At 60.1% G+C, this 21,497-nt stretch overlaps 2 protein-coding genes across 5 annotated transcripts in view; both read left to right on the top strand.

Annotated features, from left to right (window-relative positions):
• The first annotated feature begins 8 nt into the window (after window positions 1-8).
• LOC130458782 (NACHT, LRR and PYD domains-containing protein 3-like) lies at window positions 9-7,062 on the top strand. 3 transcript variants are annotated; one of them, XM_056825439.1, is made up of 9 exons: window positions 9-1,536; window positions 2,111-2,182; window positions 3,129-4,938; window positions 5,010-5,186; window positions 5,517-5,687; window positions 5,809-5,979; window positions 6,060-6,230; window positions 6,538-6,708; window positions 6,823-7,062. In XM_056825439.1, exons 1-9 carry the CDS (start codon window positions 1,266-1,268, stop codon window positions 6,947-6,949), a joined length of 3,141 nt encoding a protein of 1,046 aa, XP_056681417.1. In that variant the 5' UTR covers window positions 9-1,265; the 3' UTR covers window positions 6,950-7,062. The 3 variants fall into 3 exon arrangements, with proteins under 3 accessions (XP_056681417.1, XP_056681418.1, XP_056681416.1); XM_056825440.1 differs by having other exon boundaries at window positions 6,798-7,062; XM_056825438.1 differs by having other exon boundaries at window positions 6,538-7,062.
• Window positions 7,063-9,614: 2,552 nt separating this feature from the next.
• Window positions 9,615-21,497, top strand: part of LOC130458784 (uncharacterized) — a 137,472-nt gene continuing 125,589 nt past the window's right edge. For both annotated transcript variants that reach the window (XM_056825450.1, XM_056825451.1), the window contains exon 1: window positions 9,615-20,968. In XM_056825450.1, coding sequence (XP_056681428.1) covers window positions 12,587-14,602 — 2,016 coding nt within the window. In that variant the 5' untranslated portion in view covers window positions 9,615-12,586 and the 3' untranslated portion in view covers window positions 14,603-20,968. The remainder of the gene's footprint in view (window positions 20,969-21,497) is intronic.

Here is a 21,497-nt window from a genome sequence, read left to right as displayed (position 1 = left end):
TGAGGGACTGAGAGGATGGGAGGGGGGGAGGCGGGTCTCAGATGTCTGCAGAGCATGCAGTGGGGACGGCAATGATAACTAGCATTTACTCCACATGATCGGGAAAGTCCTCCGTGGAGCCCTTCCCGCGGGTGTGTGCTCCCTGCTGACTCCGGAGCAGGAAACCGAGGCAGCAGGAGGCTCGCACAGCTGGTCAGCGTTGTGGTCACGTTTGCATTCGGGTCTTCTGCACTCCCGAGACCCAGCGGGGTCCGGGGCTGCTGCGGACGGCGGACAGTCCTGTCTCTCCTCCCGGGGCGGGGCCGGGAGGCTCTTTCCCCTCCCCTGGAGCCCCCAGGGCTGCCCCGCCTGCCGCTCGGGGGCGATGACGGAGGGAGGGAGGCCCCGCGGTGCCCGAGGGCAGCTTGGCGCTCGCGGGGCGGAGCTCGGGCTCCCGGAGTCCTCCGTGAACTTCCCTCGGTCCAGGCTCGGCGGTGCTGACTGGGACCCGCAGCGAGGAGAAGCGCCCCGGGAGGGGCCCAGAAGGGGAAGTGGAGGCCCCGGAGAGACGCCTCGGAGGAAGAAGGGAGAAGGGGGGGCCGGGCCCAGACCCTGTGGGCTCGAGGCTGAGAAGGGTGGCGATGACCCACCCCCCGTGCCAAGCTCATCCAGGCCGGTGCTCGGAGATCTTCGCAGGGGAGGAGACACTGCAGATGGGAAGGAGGGAGAAGGGCCGTCCCAAGCAGGGAGCACGGCCAGTGCAAAGGCGTCGCGTCCGGAGACCAATTTTTCGGTCATAGGTGGAGGAGCCCCAGGCAGCACTGTGGGAAGCAGGGAGACCGGAGGGGGGGGGGGGGAAGACCTCTTGCGGCCGCGGAAGAGGGGAGAGCCGGAAGCAGTGGGGGGCGGCCGTTGTCTCCTGCTCCCCCGTCCACGCCCTCAAGAGGCCCCGAGAATGGCTACGACAGGGGGTCAGTGAGGAGGCGGGGCCTCCCCCAGCCCGGGTCACGTGGCTCTCCCTCCTTTGCTGCGGGACTGGCCAGGGGAGGGCCACTTGCTGCTGCCCGGGGACCCCCCTCAGGGCCTGGCCTCGGACAGGCGGAGCCCGGCGCCCCTTCCCACCTGGTTCAGCCTATGGTTGGCGGCTGCGACGCCCTCATTTCCGCCCCTCCCCCCCCAGCGATCCGGACCGGGAGTGCCGGGAGGGGCGTCGGACCGCTGAGGGAGGCCGGAGCCAGGCCCGAGCCGGCACAGTGGCCTTGGAGCAGTCACCGCCGAGGGCTGCCATGGCCGAAGGCGGCACGTGCAGGCTGGCCCGGTACCTGGACGAGCTCACCGAGCACGAACTCAAGAAGTTCAAGCTGACCGTGCGCGAGGCGGGGCCCCCGGGCTGGCTGCCCTGGGGCCGGATGGAGCCGGCCGACCGGCCGGACCTGGCCGCGCTCTTGGTCAGCCACCTCGGAGCCGCGGGCGCCTGGCGGGCGGCCCTGAGCGCCCTGGACACCCTGGGCCTGAGGCAGCTGCGGGAGAGGGCCGCGAAGGAGCCCCCACCCCCCGGTAAGGCGCGCGGAGAACGGGGGGAGCCCGGGGGAGGGGCGGGGCACGTGGGTCACTTCCCCAAAGACCCACGGAGTCCGCTGGGCGGGGCCTGGGGGAGGGGCCCGAGGGGGGGGAGCCCGGGGGAGGGGCGGGGCACGTGGGTCACTTCCCCAAAGACCCGCGGAGTCCGCTGGGCGGGGCCGGAGGGAGGGGCCAGAGAAGGAGGGGCGGGGCGGAGTCTGCTGGGAGGAGCCAGAGACGGAGGAGCTCCGCCCCGGTGTGAAAGGAGGAGCCGCGGCAGGGACGACCCAGATGGGAGGGTCTGTGCTCGCGCGCTCAGACTCACCGTCCCCTCCCTGACTCCTAGAAGGCTGTGGAGCGGGACCCCAGCATTTCGGGGAGGGTGAAGGGGGGCCACCCAAGGCCGCACCCTTCAGAGAACTAGTTGCCTCTGCGAGCACTTCGGTGGCCCAGGGGCTAAAGCACCGAGTTCGACCCTGGGCAAGTCTCTTCACTCTGCTTGCCTGTGTCCTGGGGGGTGCTGGGGGGGCAGGCCGTGTCCAGACAGGCCGGCGGCCTCTGTCTGTCGCAGATGCCGCTGAGGCCGGCGGGCCAGACTGCGCAGCACCCAGGGAGGAGGCCTCTGGGCCCGAGGGAGAGCCAGGTCGGTACGGATGGGGTAGGGTGGGGAGACGACTTGGGCCCGGATGGGGTCTCCACCCGGCCCACGGCTGCCCATCTGGTGACCCAGAACAGGAGGGGAAACTGAGGCAGGTGGGCTCCAGGCCTGTGAGGCTGCGGGAGGGGGAGGAGAGTGGAGCTGGCAGCCCTGGGCCCCTCCCCAGAGGTGGGATCCAGAGGAGACAAGGCTGTGGTCCCCAGGCGGAGGGGAGCCTATTCCCTGCAGAGGAGGGAGACGTCTCCAGGCCGGGTCACTGGATGGAAGAGGGAAAAGTCTGGAAGGGGAGGGAGGGCCTTGAATGCCAAGACCAGCATTAGGCCGATAGGAAACCACTGCTGGTGCCTGGGGACCTGGGCTTTGGGCTGGAGGGAGGGGGCCTTGGGGCCACTGGGCCGGGGAGCCCCTCAGCACTCCTGGGGACTTAGGGAAGATTCTGTACCCAAAGTTCTGAGTTCGAGGCTCCCACGGGGTAGCCTTTGGGGACTCTGGAGCTCAAGAGGGAGACAGAGAGGTCAGGGCCACAGGTTAGCAGCCAGCAGGAGGACCAAGGCAGGCCTTCTCCCAGAACCTGGCCGAGAGCCTCCCCGTCCCGCCCCCCAAAAGGCAGCCGCTGCCACGTGGTACAGGCGGACATGCAGGAGAGGTCAGGTTTCCATCTGCCCACCCAGGAGCCCCTCAAGTCCCCACGGATAGAGCAGGAAAGTGAGGCAGAGTGTCTGAGGCTGGATTTGAACTCAGCTCTTCCTGACTCCAGACCCCGGGTTTTCTGGGCCGAGAAATGTAGCCGCTCCTATGGGCAAGCCCCGCTCCCAACGAATGACAATGGCTTGGCTGGCTCGGTGTGCCCGGGCTAGATTTGAACCCAGGACCCACGGAGCTGCCCCATTTGGAGTTCGTTTGGGCGGCCTGACTCCCTCCCCCACCCCAGGTCACCGCGAGAAGTACCGTGAGCGCGTGAGGAGGCGCTTCCAGGCCCTGGAGGAGAGGAACGCCCGCCTGGGGGAGTGGGTCCCCCTGAGCCGGCGCTACACCCCGCTGCTGCTGCGGAGCGGCCACGCCGGGGCCGGGCGCCGGGAGCAGGAGCTGCGGGCCTCCGGGGGGCTGCACGGGCGCCTCCGGGAGGAGCGCGGCCGCCCCCTCGAGCTGGCCGAGCTCTTCGACGCCGACGCGGGGGAGGGGGGCGGCGCCCCGACCACCGTGGTGCTGCTGGGGGTGGCGGGCATCGGCAAGACCACGCTGGCCCGGAAGGTGCTGCTGGACTGGGCGTCGGGCGCGCTCTACCCCGGCCGCTTCCACTACGCCCTCTACGTGCGCTGCGGCGCGCTGGACGGGGCGGCGCCCCGGAGCGTGGCCGAGCTGCTGGCCGACTGGCTGGAGGGCACCGCGCCCGGCTCGGGGCCCGCCCCCGTGGCCACCCTGCTGGCTCGGCCGGCGCGCCTCCTCTTCGTCCTGGACGGCTTCGACGAGCTGCTGGGGGGCCGCGGGGGGCCCGGGGGGCGGGCCGCGGGGGCGGGGCGGCCGGCCTGCGAGCACCTGAGGGAGCTGCTGGCCAAGAGGCTGCTGCCCGAGGCCTCCCTGCTGGTGACCACCCGGCCGCTGGCGCTGGAGCCGCTGCAGGCCCTGCTGGAGCAGCCGCGCGTGGCCGAGGTCCTGGGCTTCGGGGTGGCCCAGAGGGAGGCCTATTTCCACAAGTACTTCCCGGAGCCCGGCCAGGCCGGCCGCGCCTGGGCCGCCGTGCAGGCCAACGAGGTCCTCTTCACCATGTGCTTCGTGCCCCTGGTGTGCTGGGTCCTGTGCACGGGGCTGCGGCAGCAGCTGGACAGCGGCGAGGCGCCCGCCCCCACGGCGCGCACCGCCACGGCCGTCTACACCGCCTTCGTGGGCAGCCTCCTGCGGCCCGGGCCGGCCCGGAGCCCGGCGGCCGGCCTGCGGGGCCTGTGCGCCCTGGCCGCGGCCGGCCTGCGCCAGGGCCGCCTGTGGTTCCGGGAGCCCGAGCTGAGGCGCCACGGGCTGGACGCGGCCACCGTGTCCGCCTTCCTCCACGTGGAGCAGCTGCAGCGCGAGGCGGAGCGCGAGGCGACCTACAGCTTCTTCCACGCCACGTTCCAGGAGTTCTTCGCCGCCCTGGCGCTGCTGCTGGAGCGGCGGCCGCCCTGGCCGCTGGGCCGCGCCCCGCTGGGCCGCCTGCTCCGGGGCTCCGAGGCGCCGCCGCCCCTGGCCGTGCGCTTCCTCTTCGGCCTCTCGAGCCCCGAGCGCGCCGGCGCCCTGGAGCGCCTGCTGGGGGGCCCCGTGGCCCGCGGCAGCCGGCGCGCCCTGCTCCGCTGGGTCCGGGCGCAGGCGGCGCGGCGGCCCGGGAGGGCGCGGACGCTGGGGCTGCTGTACTGCCTGTTCGAGGCGCAGGAGCCCGAGTTCGTGCGGAGCGCCATGGCGAGCTTCCGGGAGGTCAGGGTGAGGGTCCGCACGCGGATGGACGGCCTGGTGGTGGCCTTCTGCCTGCGCGGCGGCCCGAGCCCCGGCGCGCTCGAGCTCGACGGCCTGGGCTGCGGAGCGGCGGGCCTGGGCCTCCCGGGCGCCGGGACGTGCTCGCTGGACGACGTGTGCCGGGAGATCTCCTCGGGGCTCTGGGTCCGCCGGAGCCTGTCCGAGCTGGGGCTGGGGGAGGACGCCCTGGGCGACGCGGGCATGCGCTGGCTCTGCCGCGCCCTGGAGCAGCCCGGCTGGCCGCTGCACTCGCTCACGTACGTGCCGGGCGGCCGGGGAGGGGCCGGGAGCCGCGACGGGCCGCGCGCGACGGGCCGCCTTCTCGCAGGTTGCTCAACTGCTGGCTCACGTCCGAGTTCGCCGCGAGCCTCTCCTGTGCGCTCGCGCTCGGCGGGGGCCGGAGCCTGACGCGGCTGGATCTGAGCTACAATCCGCTGGAGGACCCGGGAGCGGCCTCGCTGTGCCGGGCGCTGCAGCAGCGGGGCTGCGGCCTCCGGAGTCTCTGGTGAGTGGCGAGCGCCCGGCCGCGGGGCGGGGCTGGCCTAGCGCCGCCCCCTCGGAGGGGTGGGGGCGGGCTCAAGCACGAGCTCCGCCCCGCTTGCGGGCGCTCTGACCTCCCCCGGGGCGGGGCGGGGCTGGTTTGGCCCCGCCCCTCGGAGGCGCATTGGGGGCCGATGGGGTGGGGGCGGGGCTCAGGCACGAGCTCCGCCCCGCTTGCGGGCGCTCTGACCTCCCGCGGGGGGGGCGGGGCAGCCTAGTGCTGCGGGCGTCGCGCTGGGGGAGGGCCCTGGCGCTACGGCGGCTCCTGCTGCTGCTCAGGGCCCCCCCCCCCCAGTCTGAAGAAGTGCCACCTCACGGAGGAGGCCTGCGAGGGTCTCGGCTCTGTGCTGGCCGGCAGCCGGAGCCTGCAGTGGCTGGACCTGAGTTTCAACGTGCTGGGAGACCGCGGCGTGGGGCTGCTGTGCGCGGGGCTGCGCCAGGCCGGCTGCCCGCTGCGCACGCTCAGGTTGGTCTCCAGAAGCGCTAACCACCGCCCCACACTGCCTGTGGCCTCCGCACGCGGGGGGTGTCGCGGGGGGGCAGCAGGGCGGCGGGCGGCGCCTGGCAGCTCTCGGACTCCTCGCCAGGTTGAGAAACTGCAGCCTGACGGGCCGGAGCTGCCCGGAGCTGGCCGCGGTGCTGAGCTCGGGCTCGCGCCTGCTGGATCTGCGGCTGCGGAACAACGCCCTGGGCGACGCCGGGCTCGGGCTGCTGTGCCGAGGCCTCGGGGCCCCGCGGTGTAGACTGAGGAAGCTCGAGTAAGTGGAGGCCGCGGGCGGCGGGGAGCGGGGCGGCAGCCCCTCCCCCAGCCCCCAGCACTCCCCGCGCTCTCCCGCAGACTGGCGAACTGCCGCCTCGGCCCGGCCTGCGGCCCCTGCATCTCCTCCGTGCTGGGCGCCCCCAGCAGCCTGCAGTTCCTCTGCCTCAGCGGCAACGCCTTGGGAGATGCGGGCGTCCGGGAGCTGTGCGAGGGCCTGCGGCGGCCCGGCTGTGCGCTGCGCGAGCTCAAGTAAGTGCCCGCTGCTCGGTGAGCGCCCCAGCCCGCTCTGAACCTCAGTTTCCTCCTCTGTAAAGTGGGCCGCAGAGGGCAGCGCAGCCTTGAATGCCGAGCACAGCGTTCGCTATTTGGGCCTGGCGGCAGTAGGGAGCCCGCTGGAGCCTCCTGGGTGGGGGGTGCTGTGTGTGCCAGGGGGAGAGACCCGGGGGTGGGGGTGGCGCCGTCTTGGAGGAGCCTCGGGGTCTGGCCCACCCCGCTTTGGCCAAAGGGAGGGAGGGGCTCTCCTTGCTGATGCCGCCCTGCCCTCTCCGCCCCGCAGGGTCCAGATGTGCGGGCTCACGGGGCGGGACTTCGAGGCCCTGGCCCGGGTGCTCAGTGACTGCCCCGGCCTGAGGCTTTTGGACCTCAGTGACAGCTCCCCCGGCGAGGAGGGCGCGAGGTGGCTCTGCTGGGGCCTGAAGCAGCCTGGCTGTCGGCTGCGGAGCCTCAGGTGGGTGTGGGGCGGGGCGGGGCGGGGCGGGGCGGGGCGGGACCCTCCCCTCCCCTCCCCTCCCCCCCCCCTCCCCCTCCCGTCCCCAGACCACTCTGGAGCCTTGATCTGCAGGTTGTTCCGGTCTGGGCTGAGCGAGGCGGCCAAGACTGAGCTGGCTGCGGTGGCCCGGGCCAAGCACGGCCTAGAGATCTCCTACCAGAGCTCGGCCTGCATCGGCTTACAGGGCTTGGAGCCCTGAGCGCCTGTGGCTCCCTGATGCCCGCAGGGTCCAGTGGCCGTGACCCGGAGCTCCTGCTTCTGTGGCCCCTTCCCAGGCCGCCCCTATTAAACCTGCCTGCCGGCAGCTCCGGTGACGCGTCCCCGCCTCCCTGTTTCGGAAGCTGGGGGGGGGGGGCGGGGCAGAGGAGCTGCCTTCAGAGCCCACCGCAGGGCAGGGCATCCCTCCTAGGGCTGGCGGCTGGCTGGCTGGGCGGAGGAGCACCCTAAGCCCGCTCGGGAGGCTGCCGGCCTGGCATCAGGAGGAGGAGGCGGCTGGGCCCTGGCAGCACTGACAGCGGGGGTGAAAGGGACGGCCTGGCCCTCACCTTGTGATGGCGGCTGCTGCTCCCTGGGCAAATCATTTCACTGCCTCAGTTTCCTCATCTGTAAATCATCTCCCGGAAGTAACCGTTGGCGCTCTCTGCCTGGCTCGTAGAGACTCCCCGGAATGCCAAGGGGCTCCAGCTCCTCTGGAGGGCTGGGGAGCAGCCAGTGGCCATTGGAAGGCTCTGGAGACTCTTGGCCCTCCCAGGGGGAAAGGCTGCCCCGCACCTGGCTTCCTGTTGGACCGCGATTTTCCAGAAGGAACTGCAGGTGTGGACTATCCCCCCCCCCAGCTAAGGCAGCCATCCCTCTGGGGTGGGGGCCCTGGGCCCTGGATAAAAAAAAAGAGCAACGAATTCTTGGCGCAGTCAAGAGGGGCGGCTGCCTGGCCCTGGCTGTGCTGGGCTAGAACCCAGGGATTCATGCCCATCGTGCTTATTTGCATAGCCCCGCCCCCACCGCATTGGAGCACGCCCCTCCCGCACTTTAGGGGGACTCCCTGGGAAGAGCCTACTGGAGGGGGGACCGCCCCGGCTCGTGAGCGGCTTGTGGGGAGGCTAATGTGGACACAACGTCCTCACCGAGGTGAGGGGGGGGGCCTTCCTGTCCCGCCACCGTACGGGGCGCCCCAAACCCTCTTTGTGCCCCTTGTGCGGCTCATCATCTCCCCCTGCCACCGACAGCGCTGGGCTCGCCCTCTTCGCCCCTTGTTCGTGGTTCGAGTCGGAGGTCCAGCCCTTGGAGGGGCTCCTGGACTGGGCGGCCCCTGCTGCTGCTCCAGAGCCGGACCCTGGTCTCACAGCGGTGGGGGGAGGGCGCCGGGGGCCCTTGGCAGCCTCTCGGGCTCCCTCCGTACTAGGCTCCGGAGCTTGGTTAGCTTTTGAGAGGGGTCCACTTGGGACGCAGCTTCGTCTCTCAGAGCCCAGCGCTCCCTTCCTGCCGCTGCCTCTGGGGGTGCTGTCTGGGCTGTGGAGAGCCTGAGTCTGGTCCGAAGGCGCAGCAGCAGCGGGTGGACAGCACGGGATTATGGGAGGAAGGGCTTGGACATCCCATCCCGCTGGGAAGGAGCAGAAAAGGAGGGAGCGTCAGCCCGTGCTGAAAGCCACTTTCTCTTCCCGGGGTTGGTCTCTAAGTAGCTACCTTTATGGACCCATTTCCCAGATCTGGGGGGAAACAGGGAACCCCGTTCTGTTCTCTACCAGCCCCTCGTGGGGTTGACGGCTTTGGGGACAATCAGCCCAGGGGCTGAGAGCAGCAGAGCGAAGATCCAAGAGAAGAATCATGGGGCCGCCTCTGTTCATTCCTGAGTGATCAGGGAGGAACTCTCAAGCACGCAGCAGTCCCGATAGGAAGCAGGGACGATTCAGATTGGGTGGCCAGGTGGAGGGGGTACCTTTGGGGCGTCTAGATTTCAACCGGCACCTTCTCCGAGGACTCCGAGCCAAAATGTTCATGAGTTTGCCCTAGGCAAGGGCCGCATGGCCAGGCCAAGATTCCACTCACAAATATCGAGTATCCCCTCGTGTCTGAAGACGCAGTAACCATCCAGTCATTTGGGTTTCATAGATGTGAATATGCTTGGAATGCTACATATAGAAGTACCATCTGGTCGGGAGGGCCAGTGGTCTAGGCCTGGGGGACAGCAGGGTGAGATGCCCCAAGTCTGGAGACAGAGGGCTCCTCATGTAGCAGTCAGGAGGCGAGAAAGGGGAGAATGCAGGGGATCAAAGACTTCGAAGGCCAGACCAATCATTTTGAATTTGATTCTGGATGATGGGAAGTCCCTGGAGTGAGAAGTGGGCCCCCCTGCTCTTTGGGGAAATCACTTTGATGCCTGCATGGAGGATGGGTTGGAGTGGAACCCTCCCCATAGCAGCTATTGCCATATTCCAGGCATGAGGTGAGGAAGGTCTGTACCAGGGAGGGGGCTGGGTCAGAGGAAAGCAGAGAGACCCAGAAGAGAGATGCTACAGAAGGGAAATAGACCAGAGCTGCTGCAGGGAGAAATAGACCAGAGCTTGGGGGGGGGGGGGAATGGACCAGAGATGCTCCACAGGGGAAATAGACCAGAGCTGGGGGGGGGGGAATGGACCAGAGATGCTGGGGGGGGGAATGGACCAGAGATGCTCCACAGGGGAAATAGACCAGAGCTGGGGGGGGGGGGGAATGGACCAGAGATGCTCCACAGGGGAAATAGACCAGAGCTGGGGGGGTGGGGTGGACCAGAGATGCTTGGGGGGGCACCACAGGGGGAATCGACCAGAGCTGCTGCAGGGGGGAAATCAATAGGCCTTGACACTATCTTGGATGTGGGAGTTGAAAGGGAGGGAGAAGTCTGAGAGGGAGGGGGAGAATATGGGGAGGAGAGCGAGCAGCAGTGCGCAGGCTGCAGAGCCCTCCCAGAGAAGGAGGGGGGAGAAAAGGCCTGGGGTTTGGCAGCTCAGGGATCACTGGTGACCGGGGAGAGCAGTTTGGGTGGGCCGGTGAGGGGGAAGCCAGCCTGGAAGGGATTAAAGAGAGAGGAGAGGGAGCAGAGGCCCATGGGAGAGCAGACTAGACCCAGGACATCAGTGCCGGCTTCTGGGGCATCTCTGGTGTGGAGAGCCAGTCTGGGCGCGGTCTGGCTGCTCCCTTTGTACAGGGAACAGGCCCGAGGGGGCCTGAGGCGGGCGGGCCAGGCTCTGTCCCATCAGCCCTTTGGCCCTAAGGAGCCAAGAGGCCAACAGAAGGAAGCCAGGCGGGGATCCTCGTCCCCTGCACCAGGATGGTCAGAATCCTGTAGGAGGCCTGAGCCATGCCAGGGAGGGCAGTGGGGGAGGGGAGGCCACACGCATTTATTTAGCTGCTTGACAAAGAGCTTTTGAGGCTGGATTTGAACCCCAGGCCTTGCTCGGGCTGTGCACTGCTCTTTGGGCTGGGACTCCGGGTTCGTTTCGCTCTCCTGACCCTACGTGGGGAGCCCCCAGGGCTTGAAGGCTGGAGAAGCCAGCGTGCAGGCGGGGCTTAATCATTGCTTGTACCTAGATCTAAGGGGAGCCTCCTATCAAGCTTCGGCCCAGTATTCAGGCTGCCTGGGGAAAGCTGAGGGGGAGCTTGCCTAAAGGCATCACCCCCCCCCCCCGTTACTATGGAGACGGGAGCCGCTACCGCTACTGCGGCTGCTGTTTGGTCTCCCGATTGCCTTCCCTGAGCCTAGCTCTGTAGGACTCCATTTCCCAGAAGCCCTGAGGCCCTCTTGGGAAGTGACGTAACCCGGAGGGGGAGGAAACGCGGCCCTCGGGCAATGCTGGGAGTTGTAGTTTGTGCTTCCGTGAGCGCAGGCGCAGTGCATTGGGAGGCCCAGCGCGGTCGGATTTGTCCAGCTCTGGACTGGCTGGGGGTGAGTCCGGCCCCGCCCCGGGGCGGAGGAGGGACGGGGGTGGGGGGTGGGAGGGGGGCTGCATTGGGTGCGTGTGTGAGCGTCACTTTGCCCCGGCGGTCCACGGGGAGGCCTCTCCCCCTTCCTGCCTCTCCCTGCCTCCTCGTGCTCCTCCTGTGTGCCTGTCCCTCTTGGCTGCTTCCAGCCTTCCTTGATGTCCCCCCTAAAGCCCCTCTTCTGGGAAGCCCTCCCTGATCGCCGACTGGGGCCCCCCAGGGCGGGGGACAAGCACTAATTAAGGGCCCACTTTGTGCCCCCACCCCCGGGAGAAGGTTCAAGAGGAGGGAGAGTCTGAGGCCGGCTGGGAAGTGAGAGCCTCGGAAGCCCCCCCTTCCTCTCCCCCTCTTCCCCTCCCCAGCCTGGCGCTTCTTGGCGGCCAAAGGGTTGGCGGTGGGAGATGATACCCCAAGAGAGGGGAAGCCCTTTGAGGGCAGGCTTTAGCCCCCTCTGGCCTCAGCCTTCTTATCTGTGAAATGGGAAGGGGGGGGGCGGACTGGAGTGGCCACAGACAGCAGAGAAGAGCACCCCTCACCCCTGGAGAGCAGGGCCTGCCTGGGGCTCACCTTTGAAGGGAGAAGCACTGCCTGTGCAAAGGCCTGGAAATGGGAGCTGAGGAATGGCAGGAAGGCCGGTCTGGCTGGTGTGCGGAGGGGCTGATGGAGAGCCATCCTGGCCGCCCCAGGGAGGAGTAGAGGGGCTGCTGAGCTCTTCCCTTCCCCTCCTAGAACTCCAGGCCTCTGGGGCTTTTTCTAGCCCCTTACCCCACCCCCAGGACTCTGCCAGGGCCTGGCCCCATCTCTGATGGGGGGGCACTGCAGCCAGGCGGCCCCCCTTCATGGCAGCTGCTCTGGGGCTGGGTTGGTCACATTACTGAGTGGGGGGCCTGAGTGCCCTGGAAGTTCTTTGTGGGCCAAGGCTCCCCCCAAGGGGCCCTAAAGCCTGAGCTCGTATTGAGCTGGAAGGGGGGGGTCTCCAAGAGCCCCTCAAGGCTCTGCTCCCTCCTTGCCTCCTTGGTCCCTGCCAGCCAGGCACACTGGCGCCTTTTCTCAGTTTCAGGTGGGCCACTGGGGAGATCTCCAAGCCCAGCACACAGCCAGAGCAGACACTGGAGGGTTCCCTGCGGGGAGGGGAGCCCCAGAGGTAGACTTAGAAAGCCCTGGCTGTGGGGAGAGGCTCTGCCATGGGTAGGCTGAGAAGCCCTGAGGACACTGCGGAGAGAAGCCCCAGGAGTGGGTCTGCAGGAAAGCCTAGGCCAGGCTCCTTCTTGTCCTGCCCCTCCTCTGCCTTGGGATGAGACCTGGATCTGGAGTTACGGACTGTGACCCACTGGGGAAGCGGGGAGAAATGCAGACAATGGGGGAGAGTTCTGAGGGAGGCTCAGAGCGGGCAGAGAGGAAGGGGGCATCCCAGGCCCTGGCTCCTTGTTCCTGAAGGGCTGGCAGGCTGCCGTCTCGGGAAGGGTCCCAGGGGTGGACAACAAAGGGGGGCTCCAGTGAGGCCAGGGAGACAACTGCACTGTCCCCTGCTTCCAAGAAGGCTGCCTTGGGAAGCGTGCCTGGGGTTCCCGAGACTGACTCTCTCTCTCTCTCTCTCTCTCTCTGTCTCTGCCTGTCTCTCTGTCTCTGTCTGTCTGTCTGTCTTGTCTCCTCCTCCCTCCCTCTCCCCCCTTATCTACCTTACCAGGTCCTGGCTCTGAGGTAACTAAGGAAGGGCTGGGCAATTGAGGTGACTTGCCTAGGGTCACACATCTAGGAAGTATCTGAGGCCCCATTTGAATCCAGGACTTCCTGTCCCTAGACTTGGCCCTCAGGACTCAATACTGGGCCCTCTTCTCTCTGTACTCCTTCACTTAGTGAATTCAGCTCCCTGGATTGAATGATTATCTCTGCTGATGAGCCTCAGATCTACCTTTCCTGCCCTGGAAGTCCAAGAGACATCAAACTCAACTTGTCCAAAACAGAACTCAGCTATTCCCCAAGCTCCACCCCTTCTCTTTTATTGTACAGGGCACCCCCATCCTCCCAGACCTCAGGATCACAACCTAGGAGTCATCCCTGGAGTCCTCTTTTTCTCTCATCCCCCAGATCCAATGTGTTGTCAAGGCTTGACCTTTTCACCTCTGCAGCATCTTTGGCCTATTTAACTTCTCCAGCAGCCTTGGTCCATTTCACCTCCCAGCATCTCTGGTCAATTTCACTTCCCAGCAGCCCTGGTCCATTTCACCTCCCAGCAGCCCTGGTCCATTTCACCTCCCAGCAGCCTTGGTCCATTGCACCTCCCAACAGCCCTGGTCCATTTCACCTCCTAGCATCTCTGGTCCATTTCACCTCCCAGCAGCCCTGGTCCATTTCACCTCCCAGCAGCCCTGGTCCATTTCACCTCCCAGCATCTCTGGTCCATTTCACCTCCCAGCAGCCCTGGTCCATTTCACCTCCCAGCAGCCCTGGTCCAGTTCACTTCCCAGCATCTCTGTCCATTTCACCTCCCAGCAGTCCTGGTCCATTTCACCTCCCAGCAGCCTTGGTCCATTTCACCTCCCAGCAGCCCTGGTCCATTTCACCTCCCAGCAGCCCTGGTCCAGTTCACTTCCCAGCATCTCTGTCCATTTCACCTCCCAGCAGTCCTGGTCCATTTCACCTCCCAGCAGCCTTGGTCCATTTCACCTCCCAGCAGCCCTGGTCCATTTCACCTCCCAGCAGCCCTGGTCCATTGCACCTCCCAGCAGCCCTGGTCCATTTCACCTCCCAGCAGCCCTGGTCCATTGCACCTCCCAGCAGCCCTGGTCCATTGCACCTCCCAGCAGCCCTGGTCCATTTCACCTCCCAGCAGCCCTGGTCCATTTCACCTCCCAGCATCTCTGGTCCATTTCACCTCCCAGCAGCCCTGGTCCATTTCATCTCCCAGCAGCCCTGGTCCAGTTCACTTCCCAGCATCTCTGTCCATTTCACCTCCCAGCAGTCCTGGTCCATTTCACCTCCCAGCAGCCTTGGTCCATTGCACCTCCCAGCAGCCCTGGTCCATTGCACCTCCCAGCAGCCCTGGTCCATTGCACCTCCCAGCAGCCCTGGTCCATTGCACCTCCCAGCATCCCTGGTCCATTTCCCCTCCCAGCATCTCTGGTCCATTTCCCCTCCCAGCATCTCTGGTCCATTTCCCCTCCCAGCAGCCCTGGTCCATTTCCCCTCCCAGCAGCCCTGGTCCATTTCACCTCCCAGCAGCCCTGGTCCATTTCCCCTCCCAGCATCTCTGGTCCATTTCACCTCCCAGCATCTCTGGTCCATTTCACCTCCCAGCAGCCCTGGTCCATTTCACCTCCCAGCAGCCCTGGTCCATTTCACCTCCCAGCAGCCCTGGTCCATTTCACCTCCCAGCAGCCCTGGTCCATTTCACCTCCCAGCAGCCCTGGTCCATTTCCCCTCCCAGCAGCCCTGGTCCATTTCACCTCCCAGCAGCCCTGGTCCATTTCACCTCCCAGCATCTCTGGTCCAGTTCACTTCCCAGCATCTCTGTCCATTTCACCTCCCAGCAGCCCTGGTCCATTTCCCCTCCCAGCAGCCCTGGTCCATTTCACCTCCCAGGAGTCCTGGTCCATTTCACCTCCCAGCATCTCTGGTCCAGTTCACTTCCCAGCATCTCTGTCCATTTCACCTCCCAGCAGCCCTGGTCCATTTCCCCTCCCAGCAGCCCTGGTCCATTTCACCTCCCAGGAGTCCTGGTCCATTTCACCTCCCAGCATCTCTGGTCCAGTTCACTTCCCAGCATCTCTGTCCATTTCACCTCCCAGCAGCCCTGGTCCATTTCACCTCCCAGCAGCCCTGGTCCATTTCACCTCCCAGCATCTCTGGTCCATTTCACCTCCCAGCATCTCTGGTCCATTTCACTTCCCAGTAGCCCTGGTCCATTTTACCTCCCAGCAGCCCTGGTCCATTTCGCCTCCCAATATCTCTAGTCCAATTCCCCTATGCAACATTTCTCCAATGCTCCCCCTTCTCTCCTCTGATTCTTCCCCCACCCTGGTGCAGGTCCTTGTCACCTCACACCTGGACCATGGCAATAGCTACTGCAGAGTCTGCCCGCTTCAAGTCTTCTCCCTCTTCTAAGCCATCCTCTATTCAGCCCCAAAGTGGCTATCTTAAAACACAGGTCTGATTATGTCACCTGCACCTGATGCAAGTCCAGTGGCTCCCTATCACCTCCAGGAGTAAAGGGAAAATAGTCTGTCATTCAGATCTCCTACCACCCATCTGATCTTCACTCACCTCACTCCCCAACATATCCTCTCTGAGCAGGTGAGCCTGGCCTCCTGGCTGTTCCACACATAAGACCCTGCATTTCTCAGCTCTAGGCATCCTCTGATCTCTCCTATTCCAACTGCTGCCCTCCCTGGCTTTTTCTGGTTCTCTTGGAGTCTAGTACCTCCCTTCGTTGAACGTTTCCTATTCATCCTGGCTATGGTGTGCTAGGTGCATTTGTTTGCCTAGTTTCTTCTCCCTACTTGAAGGCTGCAGGGACCGTCTCCGGGGCTTAGCACACAGCAGATGCTTAATAAGTGTTTACCCTCCGCTGGATCTGGCACTCCGTGCTCCTGGGCATAGCCTCTCCCTATGTGTAACATACCAGGCATGGAAGTATGATTGATGTATTAAATACTTGATCAGATCAGTTAATGATCAATGTATAGACAGTTCTTAGGGCAGGAGAATTCCTGAGCTTGAGCCACAAAGGCTTAGCCCTCACCTGGTCGGACCTCATTCCTCTGAAAAGCTCATGTCAGGGGAATCCCCACCTCCTCTGATCTTGTCATTGTCAATTCAACCAATGTTAAGACCTATGTGCTAGGTTACGTATTCATTGATCACCTCTCAATCCACAATAAATGCTGGGGTGAGGCTTGCTATTCTCCCTCTTGATTCCTGCCACCTTGGAGTTCTTCCTTCTATCTCTCCTTATCTTTCCTAGCTCCACTCTTGACCACGTGCTGTCTATCTCGGAATTCTTACTTCCACATGTTCTCTTATTTCTCATGTTTTCCTTTAATTAATTTTCAAAGGAAAATATTATTAGGAGCAAGCTCCGCTCCCCATATCAATTAACTTGTCCTTGAGACTTTATTTATCACCCATCTTCCTCAGACTCCTTCCTCCTTCTCAAGTTATATCCCACAAAGGAAAATAATATAGCAACCGCTGGACGGACTGCTATATTTGGCACCCCAGCGTGGGACACAAGGCGCTAAAATCATGATCACATCTCACTTGAGGAGAATTCGTGGACGTGGCTGGAGTCTGGATGCAGAACCTGTGCTTGGCCAGCAAGGCAACGTGCTGTTTGTTTAAGAAATGGGTTAAACTTTCTCTATATTCGGTTTTAATTGAAAAGAGAGGCACTAAGATCTCAGAGGCTAAGATCAAAGCATTGCTTACAAGTTAATTGGAGCACGTGGAACATTGTACAAATGGCATTAAATACAGAGCCATTACAGTATTCCAATGATATGGGAGGAAAAGCTTTACAAATGCAAGTTGCTTCTTTTCACATCCTGCTCCTCCCCCCAGTAAGGCTGCAGATGGCCCCTACAGAAAAAGGAGCAGAGTTTTTAGCCTGCCCTGTAGTACTCAAAACTCTTAAAGCGATCATTTTAAATGGGTAGAAAAAAGCAGGTAAACAGCTTCTCCAACAAAAATTAGAGATGATTCAGAAAGTGCAGACGTAGATTTAGCACAGCCTAAGGGTGTTGAACTCCTAACTCCTGAAGAAATTTAAAGTAGGGTAATTCAGTAGGATAGTGAAGCTCTTTTAACTAAGGACTACGGGGCTAGAGAAGGCCAGCAAGTTCTAAGGCCAGCTCATTGGTATCAATTGAATTGAAGTTTATTGCAAGAGATTTCTCAAGTTAAAAACTGCTTATTTCAGAAGTGATGCCAGGAACAAGCTAAAAATCATGAGGGAATACATGTGCCCCTTCTCTGTCAGGAATTATCGCACAGGTACATTTTGAAGGCTTGAGAGGCAGTTGTTATACGCAGAACAAACCTTTACCTTTAGTCCTGAAGAATCTGGATGCAGTTTAGCCTAAAAGGAGGAACATGTGTTTGCTTGGCCTCCAGCCAAGCTGTCCACGTCAAAGGATCAGGTCAGTTTACAGCAGAGCACAGATGGTCTCTTACGTTTTTCTACTGAGACCACAGGCCTAAGCAACATTGGTACATCGATGAAATCATCCCGATTCCCTTAAAATTCAGAACAACAAAGAAAAGGCTAGTTAAAACAAAGACATTTTCCCCTCAAGCGGATGGCCAAAGCAATGAACTTTGCTCTGTGCAGAAGAACTGGGCACAATTTTAGCATATCAAAAGGGGGTCTGGGAAACTCTTTGAAGCACTCCCAGAGAATCCAGACACACGATTGTGTAAAAGCAAAAGGGTAAAACATCTAAATCTAAAAGATCTTTGCAAAAGGATTAAGTTACCGTGAACTCCGATTTAAAGGTATATAGCTCAAGTTTAGATTTGTGACAAGGAAATCCCTTTAAAAGACTGATATATATTAATTTAAGGTCACTGAGGAATTCAGCTATGTAATTCCTAAATGAAAACTCAAGTCAGCAGTCAACCTTTTATGGAGTTTTTAATTACAAACAGGAGGAAGAAAGTATTAGAGATAGAGACACAGAGAGAGAGAGAGACAGAGAGAGAGAGGGAGAGAGAAAGGGGAGAGAAGGGAATAGGGCTTAAATACCCCCTCTGTTTAGGCTGAGCCAAAGGCCCAAGCCCTTAGATAGCTGAGGCAAAGAAAAGAGATCAGTCCCTATCACTCACGTGACCAAAATGGAGAAACAGTCTCAGGGGCCTCCACCTCCAGCCTCCTTCAGAGCAAGCTTCTCAGAGCACAACCTCTCAGAGCAAAACCTCTCCAACCACCCCCTCAGTCCTCAGACCCCGCTATCTTTAAGGAAACCATCCAAGTTCCCTCCCCTCAGTTCTCACATCTACCAATCACTGTCTATGTCTTCCCTGTGCCAATGGTGGCTCTAGCTTAACCCAGGACCGCCCAGAGGTCTGTGGCTTTGCACATGTTTGTTGAAGGTCATATTCTCAAATAATTAAATCTTGATCCTTTGCTGCAGCCCTTCCTAAATCCTGTTAGGACTGAGTAGGGTGGAGATTGTAAGTTCCAAGACTTGGTTCTGTCATTCCGACTTTCTCTATTGTATGAATTCTAAAATCAATCATGACTCAAAGAACTTCCTGTTCTATGCTTAAGCATAGGTCAAAGCCCTTTCCATTGTTCAGCAAAAGGTTTCTGTCCTAAAGCAGTCCCAAGTAGGGAGGAGAAGGATCCTCCCATGCCAAGGGGGTTCTTACTATCAGTAGGAAATTTTTTCCAGTTGTAAGACTCTATGGCTTACAAGACTCATCCACAGGGTCAGCCAGTCCTGTGACATCCTGCTTGGGGTAACGAAAAATGAAGAGTAACAAAAGAAGAGATGGACACTATATGAAAAGAGAGAAATAGTGCCCATTTTATTTGCTTCACCCAGAACTTTTATAGGCAAAGACTACTTAGACAAAACCCACAGGAATTGATGACTCTTCATCCCAGAGACCCTAACCTTGGTCCAGGGATAGGCAGGTGTTCAAAGGTTAACCCACATCCTTCCTTTACTATAGATCCAAACAAGGGGAAGAGGGGCAGACAAGGGGATAGGCGCCCACCCAATCGCAATTTGCCCTTCATAAATGTTATCCCGCAGTCTTCTTGTTTACTGTTCCATCCTTGGTCCCAGGATGGGTGAAGGTTAATCCTCATCTTTGTCTGAAGCAAAGACAAACAAATCCACAACTTTATCTTAAGCAAATACAAATAACAAAAAGAGGAGGTAATCCTCTACTGCAATTCCCCCTATTTGTTCTGCAACAGTGATCTGTGCAGGGCCAAAGTCCGGTCAATTTTGCCCAAGCTGGACAAAAGAGTTGGAACAGACGGGGAAGAAGGACCGCTAAGATAACTATGAACAGTGTGAAAGTCAATATGGTTATACTCATTTGAGCTAAAGGAGACAGCCAGCTTTGGCCTGACTTAATCCAATTGTATAACCAATCAGCGATATGTTCGGGGCGAAGGTCCTCAGCTAAAGACTTGTCCATCTCATCAATGATACGGTTCAGTTGTTGGATGTCCTCTGAGATGTTACTCTTTAACCAAAGACCTTGTAAATCATTTCTAATTTCTTCGAATGCATCCGACGTGTTAGCTTTAACAGGAAGGAGGCAAAAGGCTGAATAGCGATAATCACCCCTTAATTTACCCTTGATAGCTAAAATTTCTACTTGACTGGTTAACAACGATACCTCTTTAGATATTTGTTGTAAAGCATAAAAACCCTGTATTAATATCCTGCTGTGAGTGCAAAGCCTGGGCTACGTTCTGCGCCAGCCCGTGTAAGTATGCCGCGTCATGTTCCAGGGTCGGTACATGAGCTACACTTTGTGCTAGAGATACACTACTGACCGTTGTGGCTGTTATGGCGGCTATCAGGGCTACAATTCCTAAAACTAAGCAAGAAGTGCGTCTTCTCTTCCTGGGCTGATTAGTTGAGACAGTTTCTCCATTGCTCCATCTGCCGGTGGGTGATACCATCCCCCTGAGTGTCTAGCTGGAGTGTCCAATGTAGGAGTTCTAGTCACTGGTGTTTGGACGTTCCCAGTATTAGTGACAGTCACACAGGGAGACACGCTCTCTTTATCCAACGCCAGGGCTGTCTGTCCGTAGTCAGTCAACGTCTGGGTGACGTAGCAGAGCGTCACCGATTAGCTCCGGGCGTCACCCACACATGTGAGCCTCTAAAACAGTCACGAAATGTATAAGAGTCCAGTTTCTGTCCAATCCGCCTTGTGTCGTCGTGCCAAGACTCCCAGGTCATGTTTGTCCAATGAATACGTGACGCCCTCTTAGATCTGCACGACAGCGAGGGCGGAAACATATTAACGGTGTCTCCTTGTTCACATCCCATCACAGAAGGACAAACAGGTCTTTGTGGTCCCCAAGTACTATCACAAGGTTCCCGCAGCCAACCTAGACATTGCCGTTGGTCGTGACCTTCCTATTTTACCCCTTTGTCTACACGACAAGGTCCTGTCCAGAAGGAGTCTGACAGGTCAGGATGGCCATAGTAAGGCGCCTGCAGTGATCTGAGGGGCAGGCAGGCAAGATGGTCTCGTGCGAGGCCCACTGGGGCGCCCCAACCAGTCCAGTCCAGTTGAAAGACACAAACCAGTTGTTGGCCTATTGCTGTCCTTAGCTTGTCTCTCCCAATGGTAAATGCCAGGAATATCAGTTAGTTTGTGTATAGAAGACGACTCCCAGTAAAGCGTGTCCCACGCCGACAGACTCTACCCAAGGGGGTTGTTCCCCAAAGACCGTCTCTTTACTCCAGGAGCTGCACTTTTGTTCTGGAACAGAAGCAGAAGAGGCAGCATCTCATGGAGACGTGGTCGAGGCTCCTTGCGAGGCTTCCTGCATCCTCTCCTTGTCCTTCTCTTTGGGGTCCATTTCTCGAACTCGGCGGGAGGGAGCCGAACTCTGTCTTCACCTGTGGAGACACCAACACAGCCAGCCTGCAGGACCCCTGGGTGGGGGCCTTGCCAGGATTGATCATCGTCTTTCCACATGACAGATTGTTGTTCTGGGGCAGGCAGGGAGCCCGGGAGTGGCGGTGCCTGAATTCTGTTCCTAGGAAAATGCAGAGAAACATTTTCCAGCCCTGGATGTTATTGGAAGCAAAGATCAGATTATGGATAGTATGTACAGCTATTGCCAATCGTCGATGCGGGGTGCTGTCTCCCCCTTTTTGTTTAAAAGGAATGTTTTTAGTGTTTGATTACTGCGCTCCGCAGTAGCTTGTCCTTGTGGATTGTACGGATACCTGTGAGGTGAATAGCCCAAGTGTGGAAGTATCAGCAGGTCCATTCTCTGTTTTAATGTTCTGGGGGGACCGGCCATGTCAAAAGTCATTAAGCAGTGATTGATAACATGAGAAGTTCTTTCTCCCATCAAGCAGGAAGCCCATAAAAATCCTGGAAAAGTATCCACAGTGACGTGGATATATTGACGTCGTCCAGAGGACCGTTCATGGGTCACATCCATTTGTACTATTAAGCCTCTGGGATTCACAGCAATATGCATTGGGGGGTGGTTTGGAACACAATGAGGACACTTTTATTTAGAGTAAAGGCTCCTGAAGTAACCAAAAGGCTGGTCAAACAGCTGTTGATTCAGTTTGTTGGGTAGAAGAAAAGGAGGGTAAAAATGACAGGGGAGCTGCCGTCCCGTATACGCCTGCCTCGTAAGGAACATTCGCATCAACGTAAACGTTGGGTCCTGATACCGGACGATCTCTTAGAACACGAGGAAAGACAACAGGATGTGGTGACAAAAAGGAAATAAGCCTTGTGGAGTGCAGGCGGTCATAGCAATGGGTACACCAATAGCCAAGACCATTCGTCGTGACTTTGTAAGTATTTCTGTGGTATTTCTTTAGCAATGGGTCCCCGGATGTCTCGAGGATGCCATCCTAAACCTCAGACCACATGCTCTATGCCCTTCCATATAACTGAGCCATGAGACAGTCAGAACTCTGTCAAGCCTTTCCCAATTGGCTTTTTGGACGTAGCCATTCAATGACTGTGTTTCTCAGTTAAGGCACCTGTTGGTAACATTGAAGAGGCAAAAAGAGTCACTTCCACGGCGAAGGGAGGCGGATACGGTTAAGTGGAGCCTGATTCAC

This window comes from Monodelphis domestica, chromosome 4 (assembly GCF_027887165.1).
Source record: "Monodelphis domestica isolate mMonDom1 chromosome 4, mMonDom1.pri, whole genome shotgun sequence".
NCBI lineage: Eukaryota > Metazoa > Chordata > Mammalia > Didelphimorphia > Didelphidae > Monodelphis > Monodelphis domestica.
Note: the sequence above shows the minus strand (reverse complement) of the source record. Positions and strands in the feature narration are given on the sequence as shown.